The following is a 27,286-nucleotide window of genomic DNA, read 5'->3' on the forward strand; positions in this document are numbered from 1 at the left end:
TAAGACATCCAGTGAGTTTGTTCTTGCGTGTGTTACTGGATTATTACATTATCATGCGATAAAAATGCTCAAATGGTGTCTGTTGAGATATTAATACTAAACAGAAAGAGAGAAAAAAAAATCTCAAATCTCCCTTTTTGAGTGTAATATCAATAGTAATACATTCTTTTATTATCTAATATCCATCTCTAGTCTCTGAGCAGCTTTTAGATCCTGCAAATAATATTCATCCTGATGATGAACTCTCTCGCCTTCTTAACTTTCCTTGTATTTTATTGCATTTCATTTTATTCTATTTTCCTCCAACCGGAGACTGTAGGATGCAAAGTTAGGCACTCTGCTGTATGTTAAATATGTTTCCTGCCCTGGTCTTTAAAATTCCCAGTGTTTCCTGAAAACATTTAAACACTCTCTTATAGCTTGTCATGTCACTTCCATAACCCTCATAAGCTGCTGCATGTTTATAATGTATAAATGACCATCTGTCTTTTGCTATTTCCTGAAAGGTCACATGGCCAGACATGTAAACTGTCTCACTGACACAGAGCTTGTAGAGGCACTGAGACACTTTACAGAGATTTATGGTTTCCTTTCCATAATGCCGCAATTGCCCTTATTGCCTTTAATAAGCTTTCATTCATAACTTTGATCTTCTGGCTCTTTCTATGGCTCTTCCTCACGAGGTTCTGACTTTGCTTTGAGCGTAAAGATGCCCATCTGTCCTCTCTATTTACCTACAAACGCACGTGGAGGTCATGAGTGGAGTGAGCTTAACAAAGTAAAAGTGAGCTTAATCCTAGTAAAAGAGTATAAGATTAGAGTTTGATTCCCCCACACCTCAATTCTGTCTGCTCAGAGAAGAGAAAAAAAATCGATTTGTATGTTGAGTTGTATAAATTGCATTAACGTACCTTTCTTATTGATCAGGATTGTTATAATGTAGAATAGAGATGTCTGGCCTATAGAGACAACCTGTTATCTGTACAGCTGCTTGTCTCTCGGATTTAGTGATGTTTAATGATTTCCTGCCTTAACCTCCGTCCTTATTGTTTATTAAAAATTATTTATAGTATTTCTATATATCGCATCAATTATTTTCGTACTTGTACAATATGTGTAAAAGAAATGGACATTTATTGATATATTTAATGATTTTTCTCAGTTTAATCCGCTGATTTTTAAATCTCTCCATATTGAATTATGCATTGCTCTAAAACATAATGTAGTCCACATACAGATGTTTCTCGAGCTGACTTAATGATTTCCTGAAATATTAACAGCTTCCTGGAATTCTGTCTGTTAATGTAGTCATGTTTATCGACCGTTTTCTTAAAACAAACCATTTCTTCCTGTGCCAAGACGTTTTTCTCAGCCTTTTAAGAAGACACATCCGGTTCATTTCCTCTACACTTGAACGTGTTTTTTCTTCCATTAACTTCCTGTAGTCTTGACTTTAAATGAAAAATGGTTTTAAAATTATTATTATTTAACAAAGTAAATCCTCAAAATAACAGTATTTTGAGAACTTATGACTTAAACATATGTGATATTCAGTGCTGTGCAAAAGTCTTAGGCACACGCAAAGAAATGCTGTAGAGCAAAGATGCCTTCAAAAATAATGAAATGAAATGTTTCTACATTAAAAGTAGTCTCAGGTGCAGTGTGTGCAGTTTTATAAGGAAATGAGCTGTAAGTGTTACTGAGCATCTTGCAGAAGCAGCCACAGTTCTTCTGGAGACGTTGACTGTCGACTCACTTCTTATTTTTGCAGCGAAACCCAGCAGCCTTCATTATGTTTTTTTTTTTTTTTTTTTTGTCATGTTGCTTTCTTTACTGACATACAAACATTCTTCTGTAACATTTAATTTTGTGCTGGAAAACTAACATTTGGAAATCTAAAATGTTTTTGTACTGATTCTGTAATGCAGAAATCATAAAATACAAATCTCTAACAACGTTTGTACTAAAAATATAGGGTGCCTAAGACTTTTGCACAGTACTGTATATCTGATTGAATGATTTATGTGGTGTGCATTATATTCCACTACCTCATTTGCATATCGTAATACATTTTAAAAAGAATGTTGTAATAAAAAAAACTTGTATATTTTCTAGATGTTGATTTTTCAGTCTGAAGTGTAGAAGAAAGGGGGAAAAAAGCCTTTAAGATGGCTGGCTTTAATGTGCATCATTTCTTTCCTTCCCTGGTTAAAAAAAGCAGATGATGACATTACGCTGATGCAGAATTTATAACGTTGTATAATTTACAACACCTGCTAGAGGGGAAATACATCTTATAGTCTGGAAAATCTTTTTTTTTTATTTTTTTTTTTACTGTAACAAAAAAGGCCTCTTGCAACATCTGCACCAGTTTATATTATGTTAAGAAGAAACTGTTCTCTTCTGTTTTTTGTGCTAATGAATCCACAGTTGGGCATCTTTAACTTCACACTGTGCTGACTAATGATTGACACGTTCTCACTGTGGCTTCTGTCTCTATCCCTTTTTCCCTCTCTGCCTTGCTCTTGAGAAGAAGGGGTTCATACTGAGGAACTGGACAATGATCTAGGTAGGCCATGGGTCTTTGGGTAAACTTTTTTTTTTTTTTTTTTTGCTCAGAGCTGATCTCAGATCAGTTTCAAAGTACAGGTTTATTATTTGCATGTCGTAACTGTAATGTATTAATATCCAACACTTATCTGCTTCTCTTCATTTGCTTTTCACGTTCAAAGAAAAAGGCTGTATTATTTAAAAACAGGAATCGCTGCGCAACCAAATAACATACATTATTCATCAGCGTTGTCGCACCCAAAGCAGAGTTCATAATCAACCTCTCAGAGTCAGAACACTTCCGTATGCACGCATATGATTTGCGCTCTCTGCAATGATGCAATCGTTCATGTTGAAACGTGTTTCTCGTTTCAGGAAGTTTAACACCATGCTCTGGCATCTGTCTGAAACACAAAACCCTGCAGCACACAAGTAAAACATCTCAGCAGTGCTGGAAATGGATTTCACATAGTTAGCGTCGGCTCTGATGCCTCCGATGCCTCCAATGCTCAGGCACGTTGGACGGCTGAGGTCAATAGATATTGATCTGCGAAATTGGAAACATTAGCCAGACAGCATCAGGACAAGATGTGACGGGCCTTTAGAGGCACAGACTGGATCAGAGCAGAACGTGAACGGTTTAACAACAGCTTGTCGCTTGGGTCTCTGCGGGACAGAAATGTGAGGGAGGGGAGAAAAACTGAGGCCTGCACATCATTTAAAGTGCTGCTTTTTTTAAAATCTAGAATGAGACACTACAAGTTAATGCAAACACTAGTGAGTATGTAATTAGTTAATTATCTAATCCAGCCTGTGGCTCTCTGCGATTTGAACTCATGATCTTCTGGTTCAGAGGTCAGTTTGTTAATTATGGGCCTCTGAGTAACTGTTGCTTCTTCATCCAATTTAAACGTAGCACATGATGCATTTGTGATAAAGTGATAAAATATTGGCTTAAGATTAATGAATCGAATGATTCAAAAGATCCATGATTGTCTTTTTGTTCCCTTTATTCGAATCATATAACGTAGAGAGTAGACATGAAGAAAAATAAAAACAAGTACATTTCTAGTTGAATGAAATATATAAAATTAAAACATCACTTAAAATTAAAACTACAAATGAATACTGCATTGCATAACAAGCCAGTTACAAATAGTTCATAGACTGATGATAGAGAACAATGATTATAATGCGATCAAGACAGCTATTTTGATAGAGACTCTGATAGAAGTGCAGCTGCAAATGACAGGTTTATATTAATGCTCTTGTTAACTCACAAGAACAAAGCGTAACTGCACACAAACTCAACAAGCACCAGCAGATATGTTGCTTTAAATAAAGCTCTAATTATTTCATTAGACCACAGTACACATAACCTTAATAATAATAATAATAATAATAATAATAATAATACAGCAGCTAATAAGGCTGTGTTCCTCTCACATACCACATCAGCACTATTTATTATAATAAACAGTATAAATAACAGTTAGCGCTACTATCTGAAGACCAGCGTGAAGTCTGATGTGTGACGCAGCACTTTTTAGACAGAGCCATTATGGGTTCTAAAGCAATCAATAAATAATTCACACAGATAAAAATGATGGCATTTACACGCTCTGGACTATTTCTGCCCAGCGACCTTTCTTCACAACTCAGGTGTGTAATAGACTCTGCCATGAGTAAGTCATTAAAAAGCCTCTCATATTTACCTTAAATATGTTCGCCTCAGAAATGATTATAACAGAAATCTTACTCTGGATGTCAAAGATGTCCCATTTCTAGAAGGAAAATGGGGGAAAAGAGCACCGTTTTCATGGCTTTAAAATGAATATTTCATGAAAAATGATGTAATGAATTTGGTACATTAAAATTTAGCCATTATAGAAAAGTCAGTGTTGAGGAAGCAATGAAGTAAATTTAATTCAGTTAAGGGTTTTTTGAATGGTTAATGGGTCTTCACTTCTTAAATATGTTCTATTTTAAACACTGTCAGATTTCACTTAGAACCATTAAGCATGAGGGGAAAGCAGACACTTTACATTTTGTGTAGTGATTTTTATGGTATTGCGGTTTTTATATTTAAAAACTAGACTTATTAGTTAAATGTTATGTAATTTTTTTTTATAAATATATATGAAGTCAGGCCAGTAAACTCACAGCATATCATCACATGTAGCACTGGAGTTCTTTTAAAAGTTCTTTAAAACTATTATTTTAAAGATTTCATTTAGAAGTTCTTTTAAACCTATATTGAACATGTTTTTATTCAAGTGGGCTTTTTTTTTTTTTTAAAAAAAGAAACTATATGTGCTATTATTTAGTATGTTTTTTTGCAGCATGTTTAGAATTTGCATTTAAATTATATCTGTATTATAAATAAATGCAATTTTAGTCTATACTGTGTGTGTATATACAGTATATATGTATAAGTAAGAGGAAGTGCCTTTAAGAACCCTGTGTCCGAGTCATTTCAGCAGAGTAAATTGTTAAATAATGCATGAGGGAATTGAACACAGTGATGCAGTGATGTTGCTCGTGATTGTGCTGCGGCTGGAGCAGATTTAATACACTACATGAGCTGTGCCGTGTTTCAGTTCTCCTCAGCTTTTCAGTAAACGAATAAATAAACAAGCACAAATACAAGACCATAAACGCTAGAGCAGGTGAAGGTCAGAAAAAAATGCAAGTAGACACCCTCTGAGGAACTAAATCACCTGAAGACTGTTAATTGTTCGCAATTAGCGTCGACTGACATTTATGGATTCATTAGAACAGAGCGGCAGTCAGGGTAATTTGTTATCACGCTGCCAGCGAGAGATAATGACTTGGTTTGGTTTGGCCGCAAAAGAAAATTGATACGTCCACCGGCCAATTAAGAGGCGACAGAATTAAGACGCCGGTTCCCCAGAGCAGGACCGGTGACGTTCCACTGGATCTGGATGTTATGCTAATTAAGTGCTTGTGAACGCTGTCACAACAGTGAAAGAGACGCTACACACAGAGGCGTAGCAGCATGCGAGCCTTATGTATAATTCAACACAAATGTTTTTAGTATTCATCACTCACAGGAGTGGTGTTATTGCTCTTTGTAGCAGTGAATATTAAAGTGCAGTTCAGTGTGTGCTTTCAATCAGCTGCGCTATAGTGAGTCAGCGTTAGAGAGATTTACAGCAAAACACACACTGACAGTCAAGACTACCAAACAGGTACCTTTTTTTTGGGGGGGGGGGGGAGCCTTGAAGCCTACTCCAAGAACTGTTTTATTATTAATTCTGAAATACATTATGTAAAAATGAAACGATTTCTATATTAAAAGTTTACAGAAGGATGTGTGCGGCCTGACGCTCCACAAAAACGGATTAAAAACGTGTGTAATTGTTGATATGGCCAGGTTTTGTGTAAGGCGACGTTTATTTAACGTTTTATGAAGGAGTCTCCAGTAACGAAGTTCTACAACACTTCAGGATGTGCTGTTATTTGGAAAATAATGAACTTTGTGGAGGTCACAGTAACTCCTGCTTCATCACACCACACCATTGTTGATTGTTTTCCTAGAGCAGCACACCACGTAATACCCTAAATTCTCCCAACACATGGTTTAGGTTACAAAGCTTCTTCAAGAGTACTGTGGATGGTTAAAGGTTCTTTGTTTTCTACCCTTATCGGTTGTAGGGTTCTGCATAGAACCGTTAAGCCTGCAGACCTTTTGTGTCAATTTTGACTTTCAGTGAATTTCTTATGTATTAGGAGAGAAAGGTTCGATCTTGTTTGAGATGTTTAATCTTTAAAGAACACTGATAGTGGAACTCAGAAGTAGTGGACTCAGGATTGTTGTATGGTTCTGTGATAGCTTCTGTTTCTATCTGCATCCTGGTATGAAAGATGTATTATTTTTCTTCTGCCTGTATGATCACAACAAAGAGGAATAATGTTCATTCATTAGCAGCAGAACTGGAGCTCATTTCCTCTTTTTTCCCCTTCTTCTTCTTTGCAGAGTTGCCCACCGGCTGGGAAAGGATCGACGATCCCGTGTACGGGGTTTATTACGTGGAGTAAGTAATGAAATAAGTCCCACCCACAGTACACCTCTGGTTCCCTCAGGGATTAATGGTGGTATAAAACCTCAGACAGAAACACAGACCTGTCCTCAGCTGATCGAGACTTCTGCTCATGTCTATATCATTTTTAAAAATTGCTCTCACTGTCTCGTCCCTTCCTGCTGCGGAGTGTGTGTCTGTATGCGTTATGCATAAACATGAGTACACTGTAGGTATTTTCACCGAGGTTCAGTGTCTCAGAGGTGCAGAGTGTCCTGTGTTTTTCTGACTCATAATTCTGAAAAGTAAGCCGGGAGTCTGGTGTGCATTTTCTCACCCCGTGATGCCACTTTGTTGTGATTATATGAAGCTATTTACTATAATCCAAGGCCTAATTTACTAAATCACACAGACGTGCAGTGCTGTTTATGGATCAGCAGGGCTCTTAGGTATATCATTCTGTCTGATTCCAGTGTGAATGGTGAAAAACTGATCACAGAGAAAAAGGAGATGCTTTAAAACATATAATTAGGTGTGTGTGTCTCCTTACGAGATATATTTTATCAAAATTGTCTACGGTCATGCCTTTGCCTTGACTGAATCTTACACGCCTCATTCACCAAAACTGACAAGCACAGAGGCCACACCTCCTTCACCGAGACTGACAAGCACAGAGGCCACACCTCCTTCACCGAGACTGACAAGCACAGAGGCCACACCTCCTTCACCAAAACTGACAAGCACAGAGGCCACACCTCCTTCACCGAGACTGACAAGCACAGAGGCCACACCTCCTTCACCGAGACTGACAAGCACACCTCCTTCAACACTGCTGTTGTATCATAAATATTCTAAACAATATTTGAATTGGTGAATTTTTACACCATAAGTTTGCATTAATTATCATCTCCTCTCTGATGTTATCTCTCTCTCTCTCTCTCTCTCTCTCTCTGTCAGTCACATCAACAGAAAGACGCAGTATGAGAATCCCATACTAGAAGCTAAGAGGAAGAAGCAGTTGGAGCAGTCGCAGCCTGCAGAAGGTGAGCAGTGTATCCAAGATTCATTCCTTCTTTTCTACTTTTCTAGAATCATCCATGTCCATCCCTCTGAATGGTAGGCCATCGTGCTGGTGTTTTTATAATCCTGACTAGCCGAAGAGGTCCATGAATAATGTTTGCGTGAAGCCACGTTACAAAAAAGGAGATATATTCGCAAGTGAAAATATCTTGAATATAATTTCCTATAACCCAAATTTAATAATATTTAACCTTACTTTAGATATTCTTACACATTTCAAGCTTGTATTTTTCTGCTTTGAAATCTTCACCTGATTAGTGTATGCTGTATGCTGTATCACTGCACCACATAGTATGCCCACATGCTAGACTCTTGTTAATGTTTATTTCAGTGCTTGCCTTCTTTTCCTTCATATGACATCATATGGATGTTACATCATGTTACATTTGACTGCCATTTCCTTCTTCACGCCATATTTTCCATCCCTGATTTTTTAAAAATTTTTTTTTTGTGTGTGTGTGTCAAGGCAAGCGCTTGTGTTTAAAGGCAGTGATCTATACATTATAGAAAACCCTGTCTTGGACAGAACTAAAAAAAATCGGGCAAACGTGGAGTCGTGAACTGTGCGCAGGTGATTTGTGTAATCTGACAACTGCGTAACCCAGCAGCTATGTAACCCGACTCTGAACACGAGTAACTTTTCCTGTGTAAATACTGACATTGCCGACTCTGAATATATCTGGTTGATGGTGTTCCGGGTGATATCGTTGTCCACTGATGGCTGGGGTACTTGGGGACAACTTGAACAGATTGGCTTTAGTCAATAGTTACACGGCCTACAACGTGATGTTTATGGCCACTAGATCATTCCATGTATTATTTGCAAGCATATCGTGTCGCGTGGAAATTAAGCTAGGAAACTGTCCTCCTGTTCTCAGCATCAATAGTGTATCAGGCGAGTTGGCCCTGCCCTATTTTGCATTTAACATACCCTGTGAAAGGCCCCACTTTAAATGCAGGCTAGTCCTCGTGGGATTCGGCTCAGGCCCCGTTTCCAGCCTTCTAAACAGCACCTTCATTATCACACCACCTTTCCTCTCACCCCCCCTCTCTGTCTTTGGCACACATTTTTGGAGATTTCATTCTGCTATTGATTGCTGTAGTGCTGAGATTGCACCTGAAATCAGCAGGGGTGTTGCATAGTCACTGACTATCGCCATCTTGGCTCTCTACCAGTTGCACTGATTAGCATAAGAAGGTGAGAACGACTGTGGTAAGACAGACAGATCTTAATCTTTCAGAGTGGATAGAAGAGAACGCTTCAAGAGCACCGCTAGCCAGCTACGCCACCATGCACCAGGAGATGCACAGAAGCCCCGAGCCTCCTTTTCCCCCAGTAGGGGCCAAACGTATGTGATTTGTCTTCACCAATAAGGCTGCACATTAACTCTCAATATCAATCTCAGCTCACTTTTACTCTTTTTCCACACCCCTTTTTTTTCTGAGCTGGTTTCCAAGTGAGAAACTGTTGAGCTAGAAGCCAGATGCTTCAGTACATCACGTACTGATCATTGTGTCTCGATCCCTTTCTCTCCCTTTTCTCAGCTCTCTGTCTCTTGTTCTTGTTCTCCCTTGTGTGCTTTGAAAACCCTCCAATTTATATCAATCATTAGGCTTTGTGAATGACACGCAGTTAACACATTCAGGCTAAAATAATAGGATAATAGCTCTCTCACGCACCACCCAGCATCACTTCTGATGAGGTCTTTCAGCTCTTTCACAGCATTCAATGGTCTTAGTGTAGGTGTAAGATGGTCATGTGGTCATGACTGATCAAATGTGTGCTAGCAGCCTTTTTCCTTTTAATAGATGACATTTGGGTCGCTTCTTATGTTTTTTTGGGACATGGTTACACACACATTATTTAGATTTTTCAAATTAGGAATTGTTATTCGATCCATCCAGTTTTGGATAGCAAAGAGGTGTAAATATAGTGCATGTTTATTAAGTCAAATAAATATGCTCGTATGCCAGCTACACAAGCGACAGCCTATTAACGAAAAACTGACTGTGATGGATAAAAAAAATCCAGCATTTGGATTGCCAAGTTGTTTAGCAATGTTTTCAAATGTTATACTTTTTAGTTCACTCATGTTAAAGTTTTTGTTTTGACAAACACTACAGGTCTGTTAGAATCTAAGCAGATATTTACCAAAAAAAAATAAACACTCAGCAAATTCTAACTGTTAACATTTTTAACATTATGATAAAAAATGAATGTGATTGGAAGTTGAAAATGATTCTGTGGCACAGACTGACATATTTTAGATTTCTTCGATAAATTGCACAGCCTGTGTTCAGAGACTCTTAATTCGTCTCACTTGCATTAAATAGCTCGAGATGTAATTATTTACACCAGTCAGTACTGAGATCTGTGGATCTCTCTCTCTCTCTCTCTCACACTCGTTCTCTGTGTGATGTCACTTATGGCAGGTGTGGATAAATCAATCACACATCTCCATCAGTCTCACTTGCTGTCTCCTGCTTCCTTGTGCAATCTTCTTGAGTTCTGCTTAGCTGATATGCCATTTTCTTGCTGAACCAGGGTCACTTTCTTTCAGTTAGATCCTAATTAAGATATTGCTTTATATTGCATAAAATATTTGTAGGCTGTATAAACAGGGTCTACAGTGTTACAGTATTTATATTTAATATACAGGTGTTTCATTTAGCCAGGAACCAATTTACTGACTGCCATATTCATGCTTATCGTTTATTTTTTTTGGTCATTATTTTTTTCGCAGGGGTGAAGCCTTTCTTCACACGGAATCCGGCCGAGCTGAAGGGAACGTTCATTAACACTAAGCTGAAGAAGAGCCGCCGTGGTTTTGGTTTCACGGTGGTCGGGGGAGACGAGCCGGATGAGTTCCTCCAGATTAAGAGTCTGGTGCTGGACGGCCCGGCCGCTCTGGACGGCAAGATGGAGACAGGTGAGCTGTTTCAAAAAGTTCTGCTGGTTTGATGATTGGCATTCTGCTTCATACTCTGCAATCACGCCTGACTGACTGGGGCAGTCGTGGCCTAATGGTTAGAGAGTCGGACTTGCAACCCGAAGGTGAACCTGAAGGTTGTGGGTTCGAGTCTCGGGTCCGGCAGGGATTGTAGGTGGGGGGAGTGAATGACCAGCGCTCTCTTCCACCCTCAATACCACGACTGAGGTGAGACCCTTGAGCAAGGCACCGAACCCCCAACTGCTCCCCGGGCGCCGCAGCAAAAAAGGCTGCCCACTGCTCCGGGTGTGTGTTCACGGTGTGTGTGTGATCACTACTGTGTGTGTGCACTTGGATGGGTTAAATGCAGAGCACAATACTTGGCCACACTTCACTTCACTTCACTTCACTTCACTTTACTTTCGTCTCGCTATTTTATTGGTGCGATTTTGAAGGAAACTATTGCTTTAGCGAAGCTGGTTCATTTTGATGGTGATTTTATTGACTGAAGAGCTGATTTTATTGAAAAAGCTACTTCCTTTGTAAGAAGAGACTACAATCCACCCTCTTGTTTCTCACTTCCATGAATCCGTGGCATCAGTTTACCACCCCCCGAAGTTGTCTGTCCTTTCCCGTTCAATGGTAATGGCTGTTTCAACAAATACATTCTGACAGCTTCTTAGCAGATATTATTTCATGAATGTGTTTCACTTTAAGTATCATTCTGTGAAGTATTGGTCTCATTAGCTTTGCTATTGTTCTCCTAGTAGGCTCCGATTGTGTTTTGCAAATGTTTAGAAAGTTGTAAGCCGCCTTTTCAATATGGTGAGAAAAAGAAATTCTAAACCATTGCAACAAGACGACGTAATTGAAAGAGAAGCAGTCAAACACCCAGTCATGGGTTGCATCCCAAACAACATAAACTGTATGTTGAAATGGTGTGCCACTGCCGGCTACCATAGTTACCCTAAATGTCTCTGTCGTGACCATCTCCAACTTTCTCCTCAGGTGACGTAATCGTCAGCGTAAACGACACTTGCGTCCTGGGCTACACGCACGCACAGGTGGTAAAGATCTTCCAGTCCATTCCTATCGGTTCCATGGTGGACCTAGAGCTGTGCCGAGGCTACCCGCTGCCCTTTGACCCTGACGATCCCAACACCAGCCTGGTGACCTCGGTGGCTATCGTGGACAAAGAGCCTATCATCGTCAATGGCCAAGAAAGCTACGACTCGCCATCCAGCCACGGCAGCCATAACGGCACTGCCAGCGAACCCCCTCGCCCCTTAAGCCCCGCCCACGAGCCCACCCCCGATGGTTCACAGGAGCAGCGTTTCGCCGGCGATGCCGTGACCCTGGCGTCGTCCATCGCCACGCAGCCAGAGCTGATCACGGTGCACATGGAGAAAGGAGACAAGGGCTTTGGCTTCACCATTGCAGACAGCCCAGGAGGTGGCGGCCAGCGTGTCAAGCAGATCGTGGATTACCCACGATGCCGAGGGCTCAGGGAAGGTGATATCATCGTGGAGGTGAACAAGAGGAATGTGCAGAATCTTACTCACAACCAGGTGGTGGATCTGCTCAGCAAGTGCCCTAAAGGCAGCGAAGTCACCATGCTGGTCCAGAGAGGTGAGTGCCCATGAGTCCTTTTGAGATTTTAGTGAGGTGCAATGGAAAGAAAAGCAGGAAATGAAGGAAGGAAAGAAAAACAGAAGGGAAGGAAAGACGGAAGGAAGAAAGCAGGAAGGAAAGCAAAGCAGGAAGGGAAGGAAAGAATAGCAGAAAAGGAAGGAAGTAAAAAACAGGAGGTGAAAAAAGGCAGAAGAGAAGGAAGCAAAGGAAAGCAAAAAGAGAAGGAAGGAAGCACATAGGCAAGGAAAGTAGGAAAATAGAGCAGAAGGGAAGGAAGGATGGAATCTGAATGATGAAATCATGCAGGAAAGATAAACTAACAAACAAAAGAATGGGAAAAGACAAGGAAAGAAGCAAAGAAAGGAAGAATGTTACTATGTAAATGCAAGCATGAAAGAAAAGAGTAAAACCGAGAGGAGTGAAAGCTAGGGCAGCTGGACAGAAACCACAAGGTGAATGAATGAAAAGAAATGAAAGGCTAGTGTGACACTGCAGGTGAAAAAGGAGAGTGTGACTGTGTGAGGGAGATGAACTAATTATGGAAAAGAGAGAGAGAGAGAGAGAGAGACTCATGGCCTGACATTTGGTTTGGGGTGAAGGACAGGCTTCGTGAGTGCGGAGTCTCTCAGTCCTGCCCCCTGCTGGAGACACTCTGCTCTCACCCTCAGTTCCTCACTTCCTCTCCCTCACTTCCTCTCTCTCACTCCAGCCATTGAGATTTGTGTAGTGTTCACTAGAGTCCACTAACACATACTGTTTTATATAATCACTTATCAAAGCTAATGGAGTTTTGGTTAATGCTTTACATTAATGTTCTCTGTATTTACAGCATTAATTTGAACAAACCATGACCTTCAGACTTAATTATATACCATGAACATTTGCATTGATTGATGCTTTTTGAATATTAAGTAAATAATGAATAACCACATTAAGTAATATTAATGTCATCCATAAATGAAAATAAGTGCAGGGAAATATGTGTAAATGAAAGAACTTATGAATCCTGCCAATTAGTCACTAGAAGCGTGTTAATGAGGGCATTAGGACATTGTGAATAATGCAGGTTTTCTTATTTAGTTAAAATAAAATAAAGCTCAATGATACAAATGTTAATTACTTACAGTACTTTGTAAAATAATTTCTGAATGATATGTCTTTGTATTTTGTAACTTACTGTAACATGACTGATGTATTACAGATGAATTTCATGATTTGGTCGCATTAACAATGCTGTAAATACTGTTAGGTAACATCTGAGACAGGTTAGTAGCGTTTGTGGTGATTCCTTACAGAAAGCTTCACCATATCAACAATTAGACATTTTCTTTGCGTTATTTAATCCAGTTATTATTAGGTTTAGATGATAAGGAAATTCCTCCATACATGTCCCTGTGAATTAGTTGTTACTACAGAAATGCTAACATCTTACGATAACAAGTGCATTAATATAAACCCATGATTTGCCTTATAGCCGGAACTACTGTTAGAGCTGCTGTCATACAAATTAATCAACACTTTCTGACCAATCAGATTTGAGAATTCAGCAGCACTGTAGTGTAATGTGTATTGTCATATTGTATCAGCAAAGAGTAATGTAACCATATATGAGGAAATATGAGAACTGTAAGCTTGTTATTATTGACGGAGAACAGTCGGGATAATGCATATTTCATAGAGGACTGTCAGTGTGCTAATGGAGTCGATACTGGGTGTCGGTTGTTCAGAGACGATAGATGATGTTGCATGTGCCAGGAGCATTGGATTCATTTAAATTTCATTTGAGAATTTTTCAAACAGTTCACATTTAAGTTTTATTAAGTCAAACAGTTTTACAATGAAACTGTAAAGTTTTGTATTAATATGTGATACCGAATGAAACAGAAACATTTCTTCTTGGAAGTGAAATATTCCAAAGCAACTCAATAATATATTCACGTTTTCCACATGCTCATTACAATGAATACGTTGTCTTGGTAAGTAGCTGATTAGATCTCAAACTGTGAGGGAAAAAAAATCGAGTCAGCGTTGAACCTTACCACTGATCGTGGCACTTATTTTTCCGTGTGTATGTGCATCATCCTACGCTTGTACGTCAGCGTGTGAGAGTGTGTACGCATGTACGGATGGCTGCTCCTGCATTATCATTTAGACCTGAAATATGCTGAATGGTGATGAGATTTGAGCTCTTTTTGAGCAGTGTGTGAAAGGAAGCGAGCAGGCAAAATTGAATTGATGGATTAGTCACTGAAAAGGCCAAGGCCACCAGCACCGTTCTTTAAAGAATCTCGAGTTTACATTGCTAACTCTTGAAACTGGACGAATTTCATGGCTGAGACACAACAGACAGGCTGTTTTATTTAAGCTGAGTGCATTTAACAGCAAACAGTCAGGTCACAGCTAAGTTTTTTTTTTTATATCATTCCAGTTAGCCAGATTATTGTCCGTGAAAGGAGCATGCTTCCAGCTTCTTTAAGCCGTGCGTAGGAGAAGCACTCATCAGTTTGTTGTTTCCGTGAGGCGAATGGTCCTTTTGTAACCTGACGCCTGAAGCATGGCCGGGGAGCACACGTCAGAGATGCTTTTGTAGCAGCAATGTGCTGTACAGTGTTGGTATGAAACGCAGAGAGAGAGAAAATGCCCTCTGTGCCCTTGAGCTGAGATTTTGGTAGACTCTGATCTCAGACCTGGGAGAGTTGTTCAGATACTTTGAGCGCAGTGGTGAACCAGGCTCGCTCTCTGAATCTCAGTCGAGCTGTTTAGGCAACGAATGATACGGGGCTCATAGAGCAAAGTTCATAGGGTTCATACTGCAAAGTTGGAAATGTGCCTAATTTGAATCGAATACACATTTTTCCCCATTTTAAATGGACTAAAGAAACAAAGGACTTGCACTAGTTTGGAAGTAGTTTAATTTTCAATTTTTATATTTTAGCCCTTGACTTGAAGCAAATCAGCAGGTATTCTACAAGGATCAAATACAGCGAGGGGAAATAAGTATTCAGACACTTTTGTTTTTGCCATTTAGTATACTTCCAATGCATGTATCCACTTCAAATTTTCACACTTAACCTCTTTTGACTTTGTATGTATAAATATATAGAAAGACTATGCATTCATAAGCATAAAAAAGATGTGTTTAAGAAACAAGTATTTGGAAACTGTATTAACAATATATGTAAAATTTAGATAATAATAAATTTAGAGATTGTACCTGGTGTCATTATGAAAGATGTTGCCATTGAAGATTTCACACAATATGTAATAATCATGGTGAAGGTGAAGGAGCTTCGGAAAACGATCAGGGACAAAATTATTAAACAACACTCGAATGGAAAAAGCTACAGAGCCATAACACAGGCCTAAAACATCCCTGCAAGTACAGCTGGTTTGCTAATATTCAGGTGGAAAGTTCCTGGAAGCACAACTAATCATCCCCGGACAGGTGCGCCATGCGCGATTTCCCAGTGAGCTGTCAGACTAATGATAAGGACGGTAAGAGAGAAGCCAGCAGTCACTTGAAAAGAGTTGCAGGATGACCTGAAAGCAGCAGGAACAACAGTTACAGAGAGAACAATAAGCAATGAACTGCACCGCAATCATCTCCGATCCTACACCTCCTACATCCTAATCCTAGAACTCCACTGCTAAAAAAAAGGAGCATGGAGATGTGCATCTAAAATTTGCACACAAGCATTCAGAAAAATCAGAAATCTTTCAGAACCAAAGCCAGAGCAAAAATAGAAGGGAAAAAAAACCTCTCTGTAAATAATTCAGAGTCAACATCAGAAGACATTAATGTAAATTTGAAGTGGCTATGTGCACTGGAAGTATATTAAATAACAAAACCAAAATACTTATTTCCCCTCACTGTACTTGCCTGCATTTTTTTTGATATTACACTATTACACTCGGCTGCCAGTTCACCTTAAATTGGAAACATTTGAAGCATAGCCAGGGGGTCTGTGAAGGAAATCACATCTAGTGATGGAAATCACAACCCATTATTATCAAGGGTATGGTATTTATAATTGCGGTCTTATAGATTTTTAAATTTTTAAGATTTAAAAATGGATTTTTAATTCAAAACTCAATAAATCCAAAACAAGTAGCCTATAAATAATGTCAACTTAATGTGTTCTGTCAGCAGAGACTTCAGGAATAAAAAGTTCTATAGCTGCAATAAATAGTCAAAATATTACTGTATTGTATATAAATAATGAGCATAATATTTGAATATGTTCAGAGGGAGTCCATGGTAGGGGTCCCGAGCTGCACAAAGTTTCAGAACTTGGTGCTGCAAGTTCTACATTTCTAATTTGTGCCAAAACCATTATAACACTTCAGGAAAAAGGATAATTAATAAATTACTGACAGTTAGCATAGAATAGTTTCACATATTTCCAATCACGTTAACAACGTATTTATAACATCACATTTATATAAGTCCTAGGTCTCGAAATGTTGATCTGCTTTATTATGATTGTCCACCTTGATAGTGGTGGAAAAGGCTTTGAATGACTCTTTAGACAAACTGTATGAACCCTAAAGACATGCCGAGATAGTGATCATGCGTTCCAGCTTAAACTGAGTTCAACAACGAGGCTACCTACATGCATTCCAAGATCTCGCTTTTACCACTCAACAGAAACATTTAAAAGTAGATTTCAGGCTGTGTGAGACTATCTGATGGCTGATCTGGGATCAGTGATATCGCTGTTGCTTTAGAATTCCTGATAGACGTGATGGCTGATCTGAGATCAGTGATATCGCTGTTGCTTTAGAATTCCTGATAGACGTGATGGCTGATCTGAGATCAGTGCTTGATTGATGTTCAGTATGACACCTCCTGGTGGGAGTATCTGCCTGATCTGCTCTCATTACTCTCTACTCTCGCCTTAACCTTAATTACAGTTCTCTGTGTCAGACAGCAAAGTTTGTCCTACACACACACACACACACACACACACACACACACAACCACACTGTACTCATCTGATCACTCCAGCCGTAGCAGATGCCTGCTTCTCCATTCACTGCGTTAGGTGCGATGACATTTAGACCCAATCCTTGGTGCCATCTCTGAAAACAAATTAGCACCCAACCAGAATCTCTCGGGAGGAACGAGACAGAGGGAGGGAAGGCGAAGGAGTGATTTTGACGAGATATACAGCACATTTATCATGAGGAAAGTCGAGAGTGTCTAAAAGAGTAATTTAATTGTTAAATGAAGAACTTGACACACGCACGCTGAAAAGCCAAGCTTTTTATAGCCAGGATCCTTTTAGAAGTGCAACATTGACTCTACTGTTTTACATAAAATTCACACATGCACACTCACACATGGAGAGGTTCAAGTGCTAAAATGTGTTTCAGGCTTTACTAGCATTCTGAGCTGGTGTCCTCAGAGAGCCAGAACAGGTGTATCTGTGTATATGAGTGTGTTTGTGTGTAGAGGAATGGAAAAGACCGAGCACATCATACTATCATTCTTTTACCAATTATGGCTGTTCTCTGATTCCCAGATGAAGCCTCCTAATTGGCTGCCGTGCAACAGTCTTTTTCTCTGTGTGTGTGTGTGTGTGTCAGGCTTCCTACCACAGTAAGCTTCACTGATAAGGTCTAAGTTGCTTTAATTGGTCCCTAGTGAGAACCGTGGCTTCAGGACAAGGCCTGTATGATCCATCTGGTCTAGGTTTCCTAAACTCACTATTACTTGAGTCAGTCAGCAGTGACGTCTGCACAAGTTTCTCATCCGCCTTAAAGATCTGCTGCATGCAACTCGACTATCCTCCTTAACTTTAACTTAAGTAGGACAGACGTAGATGAGGTACAGTGTTACTGCGTGTGTGTGTGTGTGTGTGCGCATGCATATCTTTTCAAAGTCCAGTATGCCTCGCTGATCTTATTCTATTTTTTGAACAACGTTAATATTACAGCTGAGGTTTTGGCACCAATGAGTAATCAGACTAAACCTGAATTTCAAGTAAAAAGGGGGACGCTGCTTTAGAGGAAACACAGAAGCTAACTTCCTATACCTTAAAGGGCCTTGTTCAAGGGTCCAAGAGTGGCTTCCTGGCTGTTCTGGGATTTAAACTCAAGACTGTGTTATATTTCTAATTTCATATCATTTTCATGCTAGACACAGTCAGAAGCTAATCTTGCCCAGCGAAAGAGTGATGGATTTTAGGACTTTTGTGAAGATTCATATTGATATAATATTCACAAAGGGCCAGCAAAGAGTAACTAACAAATATATACCCAGGCCTGCCAAGAAGCAGCAGAAGATAAATGACAGTGACGCAGAGCAGACGGGAGGGAGTGATTTAGTGTTTTAAAAGGAGAGGCACCGACTGCTTTCCCTGTACTCTATACATTAAGGTCTTGCTGACGGTGTGCAAAGCTTTAATGAGCAGCACTGGTTCTGGGGGAAAAACACAGAAATAATAACAGAAATAATAACATACAAAGGCTGCGTGTCAAGCTCAGCCAGGCCGAGGGGGGTCACGTGGCAGTAAGATGTGGTGGACATTAAAGGCTTCAGCATACTTCATGCAGCGACAGTGTTCTGTTGGCTTCCACGAACAGCATGATGTAATTGAGCAAACGGAGGCACTGTGTGACCAAGCCTGTGATTGCTCGTTACAATCACTGGTTCTCAACCCTCGATTTATTTAATGGTCTCCCATACCACATGCATCTTATCTGTCTTTTCCTTTTCCCTTAGGGAATAAAACAAGCAGTTCTTCCTCTTCCTCATGTTCTAACATTTGTTTACGTACTTCTGCATCACCGTGGTCCATGCTGTTGGCACTTTGCAGCTGTGCACTTTGCACTTTTCCTGTAGTCGTGCAAATTGTCATAAAATTGTAACAGCGCCACCTGCAGTACTGGAGGACTTGTACACAGTGGCTAATACGAAATCGCACAGAGCACATAAGCGAGTAATTTATGAAGGTAGTTTCATCTCCATGCAGCCCTCGCAGACATCACGTTAATGCTGGGCTCGACTTGACTCAGAAGTGGGAAGTCTGAACAAAACATGGAAGCCTCTATGTTTTGTTAGCAGCAAGCTAGCCAGCTAACATTACTGATCATGAGTTTATGATGTATTTGCTTGTATTTACAGTGAACAGCGAACTATATGGACAGTGTTATAGATTACTAAAGTGTCTGTGTTGATTGATCTAAAGCAAATACTACAATAAACTATTTTAAAGTAGTGAAGTGATTTTTTTATTTACCGTCGACGGTGTAAACAGCTATGATGACATGCTGAACTCGGGGTCGAAGAGACCCTCCCAACTTTCCGAGTAGGAATTCAGAGTTGAAGGGTATTTTCCTCTTAGTCAGAGGCTGGAAATTACAAAATTTAGTGGCGCGCAGGTTGATGGTGGTGATGACAATGTAGCCAACACCAACCCCATGAGTGGCTTCTGTTTATGGCAACAAAAGAGACAAAGAGCCACCAAGCTACACAGGAACAGACAGCTGTCTCTGGGTTTCTGTGCCTCGTCTCAGTTGCAACAGTTACACACAGGAGAGGTTTTTAAACATGCAGCTTAGGAATTGATGCACATGTTTTTTGGCAAGGTGTGTGTGGCATTGATCAGAACAGATGTTTAGGAAGCCTGTGAAGGTTTGGTACCCGTATGGGTTGACAAGCACTGCTACGTCAAGGAAAACTTGTTTTTGTTGAAAGCTGTGTGTTGGCGCATCGTCTTGTGCCTCACTGCACTCTTTTAACATTCCCGTATGTTCTGTCAGTTCCGAGTGGACTGTCTCCTCTCTGGAGCTGTGAAGTCGTGTCAGTGCTTAGCCACTGGGCATCAGGTTCTTTGTGTGTATGCGTGTATGTGCATGCTCTCTTCATACCTCAAGAGCACTGGGTCAGGCTCCATCGGTTTCCAGGGAAACCGTCTGTTGCTCCTTTGCCGCCAGATGGACCTGACCATTGGAATTCGTCACTCACAGTACGACACACACATACACACATGCTCTCGTCTCATTTAACACAGCGATTAGTTTCCACTGTGCCTGACGAGGGTCATGATGTTCCAGGTCATGCTGTTCTTCACCCACAGACACAATGTGAACTCGACTCCATTTCAGTTAAGTGTTTAGCGAAGAGAGACGTGTCTCTCACCCCTCTGAACTTTGTTTACTGGCATACTTCACCCTCTGGATTCTGTTAATTAAGCTTATGTTGATATCCCAATCAATCAAACATCAGGTGTGACATAACAGGTTAGAAAAATTAACTCTTAGTCATAGCGATCCATCTCTAGTAGCTTATATAAATAAGAATGCACTGATTCCATCATCCACCAGTATCAGAGGCCAATATCTGATACTTAGGCAAGTTATGCAACTTCTGTCCCTTTCTAACTGTAATTAAAATAAATGACAGGGTTCACTGCACTTCTCTTTTTAAATTAGCAAGCTAACACCTAGCTAAGAACACGGTCTTATCAACATCACATGCATTTTTTTATGTAAATGAGCTTAAGTATAAATCAGTTAAAATTTTATTTTCTTACACTTCTCATGTATATTCTTGATGTATTTTTCTCCCAGCATACTGGATTAAGAAAGACCCAAGTTTGGACACCTTTTTGTTTCAACAGTAATTTTGGCACCCTTACCAGTGATCACTACCCTCACCTACAAGCAAAGTGTGTCATAAGGGCAGATTTCTCCAACTTCCTCTTACACTGTGCTTGTGTCTTGGATAGGATAAACAGTTTTTGTTGTAGCATTGGTTTAATCTCTTGATCTCACAAAGATAAATGTGTCTGGATGTGTATTTAAAGCATTTTCATGGCTTAGCATTTTCCACACACTCGGTACCCTTCACTTTTGTGTGTATTGTGTAAGAGAGAGGACGCGATGGGAGTGAAATGGCTTTCCCTGTGGGTTCTTACTGTCTTTATCTGTGCTCACCTTGTGTTCGTCCTCTTGTGTGTGTGTGTGTGTGTGTGTGTGTGTGTGTGTGTGTGTGTGTGTGTGTGTGGTTGTGGTTGTGTTGCTGTCCGTGCCGTGCAGCCCCCTCATTTGCTGTCTCCTCACACTGCACCTTTGAGCTGACGTCTGTCTGAATGAGCTCCGTTCCTCTGCCATCCACTGATCGGAGTGAAGAACAGATGAAGGGAAAGGCGAGAGGGAAAAGGAAGGAAAGAGAATGAGAGAACAGAAAGAGGAGGGAGTTTTAACGTTTAATGGCCTCTATCTCAGCTGGAAAAAGGTGGAGGAAGGCAGGATGCTGTTCAAGTGTGCGGTTTAATGCTTTGAAAGAAAAGAAGTTCAACTTGACTCGTGTCTCATTGCTTAAGTTTTAATCATTTCATGTAATCTGTCAATCAACACTTCATTGTTTCACTTGATGGAGTGTAAGATTCTACATGAATTTTTTTTTATAGTTTGATGCAGTAATTGAGAGGATTTTTTCAAGCATAAACCCCTCAGCTCTCCGGATTTATCCACCTGGCCTCTCCCCCTCTAAATTTCCGATGCTGCCCACTTTATCTTAAAATAGCCACCCATCTGGCCCCATCCCCAGCTTTGCACATGCTTCAAGAAGTTTTTTTTCTTGCTTCTCAGCATTCTGGAGTTGTTTCACCTGGCTCTTTAGCTTTCTGCTATTATCAACTTGGCCCTTTCCTTAAGCTTCTTGGTGTTACCCACTTGGCCCCACCCCTCAGCTTTGTGGTATTATTCTCTTGGCCCTGCCCCTCAGCATTCTGATGATATCCACCTGGCCCCGCCCCCTGAGGTTTCTGGTGGTATCCAACTAACCCTAATGAAAGGTTTTAGTCAAAACCTTTGAGTTGGTATCCTGTCGTTTAGCAGAATAGCCGATAATCATAAATGCAGCATGAAAGTGTATAATTTGTGAATCGTAATGATGACATGAGGTTAAAAGCTGCGTAGCCGTAACGCGAGTTTTGGACTCGCTGTTCATGCATTATCTTTAACAGCAGGATGAGCGATAGACACGATGAATGAAACCAGACCAAAGCACTTACAGAATGTGAATAAGCTGTTGAGATAATAAGAGCTGCCGTGTGTGTATATATATGTTTGTGTCCAGCAGTGCTTTGCCCTTGGGACAGTTCAAAATCAATAAGCATTTTCTTGCTATCCGGGCATAGATAGAATCAGGACATGCACGCATACACACACACAAACACACACACACACACTCTCAGAGCTGTAAGGTTAAAGGCAAACCATTTCAATGACCTTGACTTAATCATCCAATAAACATGTTTATGTACTAATAGTATTTCTTAGGCAGACGTCAGACCCCAACTATCGTTTTCAAATCCCTTTAAAAAAGTTTTATCCTAGACTTGTGCCAATAAGAAAAGGGGTTTGTTGTACTTCTGATGCATGTCACCTAGGGTCACGTTGTGTTTTTCAGATCTGTTTCATATCCTGTTCTCTTGTTCCACTGATCTTTAAAGCATTTATCTACGAGCCTGTAATTTACGCTGCATGTGTCAACCCCCACCTCCAGCAGACAGAGAAAACGAGAGAGGGATGGAGAGGAGGGGAGGGGAGGCATGCATGTCCCTGTGGTACCGACAGTGAGGATGGGAGAGAAATGAGAGATGAGATGAGAGAGAGCGAGCTTGTGATGGATGCACAGCAGGGGGAGGGCGAAAGGCTAGAGCGCAAGAGGGAGGAGAAAAGACGAGCGAAGGGGAGCCTGTAGATTCGGGAGCCTTCAGAAGAGGAGGCACGAGGAGCTGGCATGCTGGAAGATGGTCTCAGTAAGAGGAGAACTGAGCGTTGCCTATAATTTAATGTTCAGTAGCTTGGATTCCATCTCCATGGGTAATAGATTAGAACCTGTCCAGGCTCTACCACTTTTGCGTTTTTATTTTTCCCTGTCTCTTTCACAGCGTTGAGTAGAGTAAAGGATGTTTTCAAGGCTGTCTTGTGAATTTTGCACAGGTTTGGTGGATCGTTCCTGCTCTGAGTGTTGAATGCTGATCAAGATTGCTGCTTTTTATTTTTCACCACAGCGAGTGAGAGAGTAAGAGTGAGAGGAGAGACAGAACAAGAGAGAGAGAGAGCGAGAGAGAGAAAGAAAGAGAGAGAGGAGGCTGTTGCTGCCTCTGTGCTGAGCGCTACAGTCAGATCTGTTCAGTCTGGAATTGCCGTTGCCTGTGGGGAAGGTGACATTTAAGCGTGCGATATTAATATTTCTCTCTGATTTTTTTTTTTTTTTTTTTTTTTTTTTTTTTAGGGGTGGCTCCTGCCAAGAAAAGCCCAAAACTGGTGAGTATTTTATTTACTAGATTTCTCAGCCTCTGTCTATTTCTCCGTCTTTCTATTTCTCTGTTTCTCTATCTCTGTTGTTTTTACCTGCTGTGGTTTAGCTTCCATTCAATTTGTGTTTTTCCACTCCCTCTATGTGTGTGTGTGTGTGTGAGAGAGAGTGTGTGTGAGTGTGTGGCTGAGATTCAGTATGTGCCAGAGATAATTGGAGGGGTTTGGATGTTGTCAGTGATCAGTGTGAGGAATCCTGGGATGCTGCACTCTGATTTCTTTGGGAGGGGGGTTTGTTTGTGTTCGCCTCAGTACCAGGTTTTGAAACGTCTCTAAAGACGGAGCAGAGCTGGAAGAGCTCCAGAGCACCTCCTACAGGAGTTTGTGCTTAAAAGTAGTGGTAATGTCAGCTGTTTAAAAAAAATGTCTGTCTCTGACCCATATTTCTTGTGATTTAAGGTACAAGGCTAAACATGTTATAATACAGATATCTATCATACTATTACTACATATTAGTGAACTGGATATGCAACAGAGGGCACTACTGATCCACGCTGTTAGAAGAAGGGTTAAATGTTCATTCTTGGATAAAAGAAATCGGAGCTCTTTTAGATGGAAACACTCAGTTGTAAGTTATTACATAGGGCCATTAAAGGTTTGGCTAACAGTCTCCTAAAAAGTTCTAAGTGGAAATGTTCTATGCCTTTTTATGTAAATAACCATTTTTTCACTCTTAAAAATCTAAAAATGTCTTGTGTCTGTAACGATGGAAGAAACCTGAAGGATTATATGTAGAACCTTACAACTAAGGGTTTACCTTCCAAGTAGAACCTGATTAAAAAGATCTGATTAACCATGCATAGAACACTTGAGAAATCTTTTTTTCTACAATTTCAGGGTAAAAATGTTACAGTTAGAGGTTCTTTAGGAGTTCTTCAGTTCGTCTCTTGGGAGAAGACTTAAAGGCTGTATGTAGAACCCTACATCAGAGCGCTTACCATTTACAAAAGGCTTCCAGTAGAACGTTCAGCCATTAAACTCCTAGAGGATCCATTGTTTGTATGCTATAAGGGGTGCAAAAAACAACAACTTGATTTCACTCACATTCTTGCTTTATGGTCGTCTTGGATCTCAGCTGGTACATTTCTGCATGCAGAGATGTCTTTTTAATTTAGTTCAGCTGCGTCCAGCAATCCGTTGTTTTCTCTTACGGGATTTCCTCTACAGATATGAGATAATTGTTTCAGCCTGCATGGATTCAAGTAGGTGTGTACAGTCAGTGACGACAATAACTGTGATCTTGATACTGTGTATGTTTTTTTCCACATCATCTTATTCTGTCTGTAAGCCAGCGTGAATGCTTTATCCATCCCAGTCAGGCCTCAAAAGGATTCAGGCTGGGGAAAGAAAATTGCTTCACGCCTACATAGCAGAAACATACAGATACATGACAAATTAAAAGAAAAAGCAACATAAGGTGTGTTAGTAAGGTGCTGGGCCACCACGAGCCACTGGCACAACTTAACTGCACCTTGGCATCGATTCTACACATCTCTAAAACTGTACTGGACCAATGAGCAATGTTCTTCTAAAAGATAATTCCTTCAGTTGGTGTTGCGATGGCGGTGTTGAACATGTCACTTCATAGGTGGTCAGTTGGGTTGAGATCTTGTGATATGATTTGTATCATTCTCATGCAAATGTTTCTTTACTGTATGAAGAAAAGAAATGTTTCTTTATTGGATAAAGGTGATCAGTCAGAAGAACTTAATACTGATTTGCAGTAATGATTCTCTCTCCATGGGGGACACCTGAAGCCAAACCAACCCAGCAACAATAAATAAATGTGCCCACAGCATAACAGAGCCACTGTTTTGTTTTTTTTACTTTTATTTGTTACCTATAGCTGTAGCTTTGGATGTACATGAAATATATTTGAGAACGGATATGTAGAAAGAGATAGGAAGAGATGGGATGTCACATGGATTTGTTTGAGTGTACTTCGATCAAAAGTGCACTAAAATAACATGTACTAGTGTGCCCGATCTTCTCAGCTTGTGTAGTAGATTGCTTTGAGCTGTTTTTATTTTTCATCTTTCTCTGTTTTCTAATTCTCACTCAACTCATACCCACTTAATCTCCACATGCATACTCTCATCTGAATGCCCACAGCAACCGCTGGAGAGAAAAGACAGCCAGGGTAGCCACCGCAGTGTTCCCTCAGACTCGCCTCTCCACTCCTCGCAGGCTCCATCCACAGAGACGGCGGCTCCGCCTCCCCCCGCCCAGCCGCTGCCCGGCCTGCCCCCTCAGGAGCCGGCAACAGACGGCACGCTCGCCAAGAAACCGGACCCGTTCAAAATTTGGGCCCAGTCCAGGAGCATGTATGAAAGTAGGCGTAAGTAATATGGGATTTTGGTAGTGGGTCTTTGGGAACTGGAGCTATTGGGTCAATTGTAAGCTGGAAAAAGGGGAATAAATTAGAAGATTTAGGAATAATGGTGTTCGAGAGGACTCTTTGCTTTGCATGGTGCATTTTCTGATCATTTCTATTTTTGATATACCTTCCTTATTCTCATCAACCTCTGAAACAGGGTTTCTTTTTTTTGTTCTTTCTATCCAAGTTTTTTTTTTCCATTTTAACCATGCTCCCTATCTCCCTATCCAAAAATACAATTCATATCCAATTGCAGGTTAAACACTCTGTAATCCATGTTGGCCATCTTGCTAACTTCAGACTTCCATTCCACTTACTCCCCACTTACTCATCAAATCTCATGCCATCCATCTAAAACTCTCTTAAAAGCCTGTTTTACAGTCACAGTGCAAGTGCATCATGATGAAGCATTACAATCCTGAAAGCGCCAGTTTGGGTGGTAACTGAATGGATCCAGATCTTCTAGTCAAACAACCGCTTTCTCTGCCAATGCTTCAATTAGATCCATCAATTACACCCGCCATAATCCTAGGTGTATCTCTGTCTGCCTCAGACCAGTGCTTCACTTACATTACATTTACATTTATGGCATTTGGCAGACACCCTTATCCAGAGTGACTCAAGATTTATCTCATTTATACAACTGAGCAGTCGAGGGTCACGGGCCTTGCTCTAGGGCCTGGCAGTGGCAGCTTGGTGCTGCTGGCGGTGCAGGTGAAGAACCTGATAAGCGTTGCTATGTTTCAGAAGATTTAATATTGTAAAATCTTGATTTGTAGTACCTGTCAATTGCCACAACTCCCCGTTAGATCTCTTAGCCTAACTCCGGCGCAGTGAGATATCGTTAAAATATGGCTCTGCAAACCATTAACTCTCTGTGAGAATCTGATGTGTGATTTTGCTGTCAGGGACCATTATATTGCAATGCTCTGCTGTCCACACTATGTGTAGTTATAATTAGCCTTCTCTATGATCTGACCCTTAAGAACAAAGGTGCCAGAAATTGACCAATATTACACTGGCTCTCTGGGCCAATTATACCTCATCCCTCTATCAGTGTTCTTTTACACATTAGTGCCCCTTAAAACCTATGGTCTTCTGACAAATGTGCAAATAACTGACGGAAGTTGAAGATGGTGAAATCCCATATTTCTTTTATGTCTGCGTGCTGGACAGACGAGTCAGCTAATTAGCCAGAATACCCTTCACCCATTGGCAAGAAGTTGCAGGAGAGGACGCATGGTCTGGAGATTTCAGCAGCTAATCATTCCTCCAGTGACCCCTGCTTTTATACAACTCTTTCATTATTGAACACTTTAAAGCGAAGGGGAGCTGTG

At 40.5% G+C, this 27,286-nt stretch overlaps 1 protein-coding gene across 7 annotated transcripts in view; it reads left to right on the forward strand.

Annotated features, from left to right (window-relative positions):
- The window catches only part of magi1b (membrane associated guanylate kinase, WW and PDZ domain containing 1b), a 144,672-nt gene that overhangs the window by 94,123 nt on the left and 23,263 nt on the right, over nucleotides 1-27,286 (forward strand). For 3 of the 7 annotated variants that reach the window (XM_053227174.1, XM_053227177.1, XM_053227180.1), the window contains exons 7-14: nucleotides 2,534-2,569; nucleotides 6,551-6,608; nucleotides 7,551-7,636; nucleotides 8,915-9,022; nucleotides 10,418-10,603; nucleotides 11,612-12,232; nucleotides 23,490-23,521; nucleotides 25,685-25,910. In XM_053227174.1, the coding sequence (XP_053083149.1) occupies nucleotides 2,534-2,569; nucleotides 6,551-6,608; nucleotides 7,551-7,636; nucleotides 8,915-9,022; nucleotides 10,418-10,603; nucleotides 11,612-12,232; nucleotides 23,490-23,521; nucleotides 25,685-25,910 (1,353 nt within the window). The remainder of the gene's footprint in view (nucleotides 1-2,533; nucleotides 2,570-6,550; nucleotides 6,609-7,550; nucleotides 7,637-8,914; nucleotides 9,023-10,417; nucleotides 10,604-11,611; nucleotides 12,233-23,489; nucleotides 23,522-25,684; nucleotides 25,911-27,286) is intronic. The other 4 variants (XM_053227175.1, XM_053227178.1, XM_053227176.1 and 1 more) reach the window with 4 other exon arrangements.

This window comes from Pangasianodon hypophthalmus, chromosome 20 (assembly GCF_027358585.1).
Source record: "Pangasianodon hypophthalmus isolate fPanHyp1 chromosome 20, fPanHyp1.pri, whole genome shotgun sequence".
Lineage (NCBI taxonomy): Eukaryota > Metazoa > Chordata > Actinopteri > Siluriformes > Pangasiidae > Pangasianodon > Pangasianodon hypophthalmus.